This window comes from Rhagoletis zephyria, unplaced genomic scaffold, assembly GCF_001687245.7.
Source record: "Rhagoletis zephyria isolate East Lansing unplaced genomic scaffold, Rhagoletis_zephyria_1.1 Rzeph_scaffold_19102, whole genome shotgun sequence".
Taxonomy (NCBI): Eukaryota; Metazoa; Arthropoda; class Insecta; order Diptera; family Tephritidae; genus Rhagoletis; species Rhagoletis zephyria.
Genome location: NW_016176162.1, coordinates 3,639 through 8,967, shown reverse-complemented (window position 1 = coordinate 8,967; position 5,329 = coordinate 3,639). Strand labels below are relative to the sequence as shown.

At 41.0% G+C, this 5,329-nt stretch overlaps 1 protein-coding gene across 1 annotated transcript; it reads right to left on the bottom strand.

Annotated features, from left to right (window-relative positions):
* Positions 1–1,133: 1,133 nt before the first annotated feature.
* On the bottom strand, positions 1,134–4,554 carry LOC108380387 (uncharacterized; the record flags this gene model as incomplete). Its single annotated transcript, XM_017636756.1, has 6 exons — positions 1,134–2,006; positions 2,087–2,360; positions 2,428–2,629; positions 2,702–3,534; positions 3,598–3,808; positions 4,104–4,554. Coding segments are annotated over 6 exons (2,844 nt in total), but the record flags the coding sequence as incomplete, so codon positions are not given.
* Between the last annotated feature and the right edge of the window lie 775 nt (positions 4,555–5,329).

Genomic DNA, 5,329 nt, shown 5'->3' with positions numbered 1-5,329 from the left:
GCGGCTGAGATAGGGCGTTTTTGAAATGAATTCTGAAATAGGGCGTTCTTCAGCCAAATTCATAAGTAGGCCGTTCCTGAAAAGTTTTTTGAGATAGGGCGTTTCCAAACTGGCTGCAGAGATAGGTCGATCTTCCACTCAGCAGTCGATATACAAAAAGTGGGGTATATCGCCCCCAATGAGGTACGTCTGGCAACCCTAATTTCCACGTCTGACTGTACTTTAATGATGGAAAAACCAGCATATGAATTTATAAAGAATTGGTAAAGTCACCACTCATAAAGTCAGGAGAGGGCTTTAAAATTAAAGGTCGATGCATGCAGGTTCGAACTAATACGACAGATTTTACTTATTTAGTATTCGTGGGGAATCGGGGAATGGACCGTTTTTTGTGGGGAATTTCTGCTCGTTCAGTTTTAGTACAATAAAGTTTCAAATAGCCAAAAATTATCGTTGATTTTTTAGAATCTTCTTTGTCGCATTTGCTTTCATATAACGAATTAACATAATTTTTTTATATGTAAGAAAATCGCAAAAACTACGGCAAAAAAAATTTAAAGCGAAAATTTTTAAACACTTAAAGCTTGCACTTTACTATAATTTTGCGAAATCGAATAAAAAGACTCGAAATGTTTTCGAAAATTTGTTGAATTTTTTCAAATATTGCACAAAGTCTGAAACTTGGATTTATACGGTATTTGTTAAAGAATGAACTGTATTTTTATAAAGAAATAACTCAAATCAAATAACAAAAAATAAATAATAATTGGTGTCACTAAACTTTTTTCAACCATACAGTGGTATGTAAATATTATATAAATATATTAAATAAAGATTGTTAACTAACTTTATAAAAGTGTGTTTTGGCTTACGAATGCATACACGAATTAAATTTAAAAATAAAACAACCAGGACCGGCAATATATCAAAATAAATTCAATTTTTGTGTGTTTGTTTGTAAATACTTAAGGAGATATCTATGGGTGGGGAATTTCACGAAATTTCGGGCAAAATCGGAGAATTTCATTGTCGGTATCGGGGAATTCTCAAAAATCAGTTGGCTACCCTTATTCGTAGTATAATAAAATTTTAAAGTTTTTAAATTCGTAAAATATTACAAATATTCGACTTACCGTGCAATCGTGCTTTTGATATGTGGCTTCCGTGCACATGCTATTCACAGTTGCTATGGAGATGTTCTCACATGGCGCCATATCACCAATTTTCAACTGCACCCGTTGCAGATGGTCGCGTTGTCTCGACCAACCCAATGTATTGCAATTGGTCCAGATTTCTTCAGCTTTTGGCGGCGCCGGTGACGTTTTGCTACCCACACCAGCTAATGGTGGTCGACCAGTAGCTATACCACTCCCGACCACAGGTACAGGCGCATACCGACCAGCTGAGGACGCAGCACCACTATAATAATGCACTTGTGGCGCACTCTTTGGTAATGGATACTCATTGAACTTTTGTTCCATTGACTGTGTCAACGCCTCAGCATGCGGCATTTGTGATGCTGCCGCTTCGGAATGATCAAAAATGACGCGTGCGTACTCATCCCTCATCTCTTTGCTGCTACTTATGCTCTGCGTGTCAGCTAAATCCTCATCGACTGCCGGCGAAACAAAGAATTTTTGTGATTCCGCTAGGCGGCGTTGAACAGCGCTGGGTGTGGGTGGCACGGTCGGCGCTGGTTGCTTGCCTTCTAAACGTTCAGCCTTTGGTACAAATGCACGACGTTTTGCTTGTTGTTCCTGTCTGCGTTTAATCTCATCAGGTAAGCATATGGGACGCACGTGATCGGAAAAGTTTATTGGCGTCTCGAGACGTATCAATGCCGCTGTAGAGCCTTCCACTGGACTCTTTATCAAGCCAATAATGCGGCGACGCTGTGTCCATGGCGCGTTCGATGAAAGACGCACTGCACCGAATATGGCCATCCATGTGGCACGTGGTTGACCTTGAAAGCAGGACTCAGTGGTGAGAACCCAGTCACGGGAAATCTACAGAGGGTTGGAGAGAGAAAGAGAGTAAGGAATAGTAGTTCATATCCAAAATCAAGGCTAACTTTTTAAGGACGTACCAGCGTTCCATCGCAAACGTGTATATCCTCACGATATAGCGCTACCAACCAGGGCCAGTCACCGGGTGAAGACATTTTGGGCAACGATAAATACTGCTTGGGCGATAAAACCGACTGCACGCCGCACTGGAGCTCACCACAGCCTACATAGAGTACCTGACGCTTCTGGCAATGTGTGCGTATGAAGGATATCTCCGGCGCATGTGGATCGAGCACGCGCACATAATCTTCCACGTTTTCGGTATCGTTGCGCACTTCAAATATTTCCACAGATCTAAGAAAAAGATTAAGTTTGTTGTTTTATAAAATTAAAAGTGATATAAATATAAAATTTTACTTACTCATAGCCGAGTGATTTGCAAAGCGATTCTGCCACAGTTTGTCGTACTATCAGTTTACTATCATTCTCGAGACCCTCTGCGCATAGTTTTCCTACAATACCCTTTTCGGAGAACACCGCGAAACCTTGAGAGTGAAAGCGTGGCAAATAAGGTACCATTGGCTCTGGTTTCAGAAGATCGGCAGCAAATGGAGCTATTGCAACTGATGCAGAGAGGGAGATAAATGTTTTCCTACAAACATGTTTTTATTCGATTATTTTTCTTAAATACTTACGGCAATCTTTTTCATCAGACCCATCCGGACAGTCTGCTTTACCATCGCAACGCGCCTTACGCGCCACACAAGCACGCCCTCGCCCACAATACAATGCATTGCCCGTGCAGAATGTACAGGTGCGCTCGTCGGAGAAATCTGGACAATCCACGAAACCATCGCAGAGCCGTGGACTTTGTGCATTATTCTGCAAATCATGCGCGCAATGCGGCTTGTGATGGCAACTTTGTATGCCCGTTGACTCAGGAAAAGTTTCACAATCGAAAAATTGTTTGAAGCGCGCAGGTAATCGACTACCGCAACCCTTCATGAAAAGCTGGCAATACTCACGACACATAATGCCCGCCGTGGGTTCGAGAGTACCGTGTGTATCGCATGGTGGCTGCAGTAGGCGACAAACAAAGTCGAAAGCCTCACGAAAGCACTCTGCATCGACTAATTCACGAAAGGCTATGACATCGGCTTGCACTTCCTCGAATGAGTGATGACCCAAGAGGTTTGGATAGGTTGTAATATTATAGCCGATCGAGCGGCAGTAATTCAATTTAAGCGGCTCACAACGACGAGGTGGCTTGGGTGTGGTGGTAATGACCTCGGTGGTCTCGTCTTCACCGCCAAGTGGTGAAGAAGACATGATGGGCTCCTCAATCAGGCCAGTTACCTCTTTGATGGTTAAACTTTGTGGATCTATCGTCATGTTGGCAAAATATTTGCGATTCGGTGAGTTTATCTCCTCTGCGAAGAGTGCTAAGAGGTCCGCCGTAGACACAAGACCCGCATATGGGTCGAATATAAGGTTAAAATGTACGACGACCTCATTGATGTCCTCGGTGCTAAAGTAATGTAAAACATTTTCAAATTTCATGGCACACAAAAAATGCAAGTCGTAAATTTACCCATCTAAAGCCAATATTTCACTGCCTTCGTACGCTTCACGCAAATCAGAGCGCCTTACTATCAGATTAATGCGTTCCCGGAAATCGCGTGCCTTATGATTAAATCTCAAAGAATTTTGATCCACAAGCTCCATAGACCATTTGTCGTTCATGACCAAAAATTTTCCACGGAAAGTCCGATCCGGCAGTGGTTCAGGGCGGAAATATGTATCTAGAAGACGGCAATGACACATTAATTAAAAGTATTAACTATTTTTATTAGGGTGGTCCTAAACATCAATACCTAAATTTTGTACAACACAAAAATTTGGCCAAACTTGTTCAGATAAATTCTAAAACTCGCTGAGTTATAACTGGTCAAAGTAAACATTTTTTCGAATTTTTGCGATTTAAAAAAAAACATTATTTCTTCAAACACTGTTTTTTTTTTTTAATTTTTAAATTTTCGCGGAAGTCTTCATTTCTTACGTAGAACACTATAATTTAGTTAAAACTGCGTCACTTACATCCCACGTATACGAATGCGCCAGCCACTAGAAGGGCGACTAGAAAACCCGCTATCACAGCACAGCCGCACTTCTGACTATCGCCCAATTTACGTCGTGTAAAACGTATATCTGAGTCTGTAGATAGCACTGATTCCGATTTACGTCGATGTCCGCCGCCATTCGTGTGTGTGTGATTGTGTCCATGTCCGTGTGCGGGTGGATTGCCCAATTGATGGTGGCACAAATCGGTGAGGCTATTCGCCGTCGCACCGTTCGCCAAACCATTACTACTGCTGTTGTTATTATTGCCATTGCTGTTGCTATTGCTGCCACCATTGTGGCTGTGATTGTGATGTGGTTTGTGGTGGCGGGCGCAGCGCGCGTTGTGAAAGACCTTTTGTGGCTGCGTTGGTACGTTTAAGCCATTTCCGGTTGAATCGCGATGACCATTCGGATTGCATTGGACACCCTGAAAAATCGAAAAATTGGAGATTGAAATCTATGAATTTACTGTACGCAGAGTTGTTCGTTTTAGACTTAATGTTATATACGTAAATATGTACATATATATATGTCTACATTAGACCGTACCACTTTACAAGCAAAGAAAAAAATTTCGCTGCACACCCTGATTCTAAAGTATGTACTTACATATGTATATAGTATATATATAAGTATATTATTCTATGTATCAAAATCTTGTCTAGTACACCAACTCGGCTTCACGCAAACTTGTAAGTTCCCATTCACTTTCAATGACAACTACACCTGCTGTGCGGAATGTTGCCGCCGGTGCTGCTGGGTAATACGAGTAAGACACAAATAAATGCTCCATCAACTTCTGCCCTCACGCTCAACCAATCAAGAATTTGTGTATTGGCGACCAGAAACGCGTTCTTAGCTCAAGGTTGACTGCCTTGCAGCATCAACAGTTCAATTCAATTCGTCAAACAACTATTATTTTTGCAATGAAAGAAATAAATACCAATCAACTCGTATACATAGTACTAGTCCGAGTGATTATGGTTACTTGCGATCATTTAGATCGTGTAAATTTTATTTGTTTATTTCTATACATATTTCATCAGTTCAAAGCTTGAATAACGGCGCTTAACCTGATACCAATAGCATTGTGTATTCAAATTATAATAAATAATATAAAAAAAACTTTTTAATATACAACGCTTTTATAAATGGACTAAAAAGTTGAAAATAATACTTCTCAGTCCCATAGAATTTGTTTT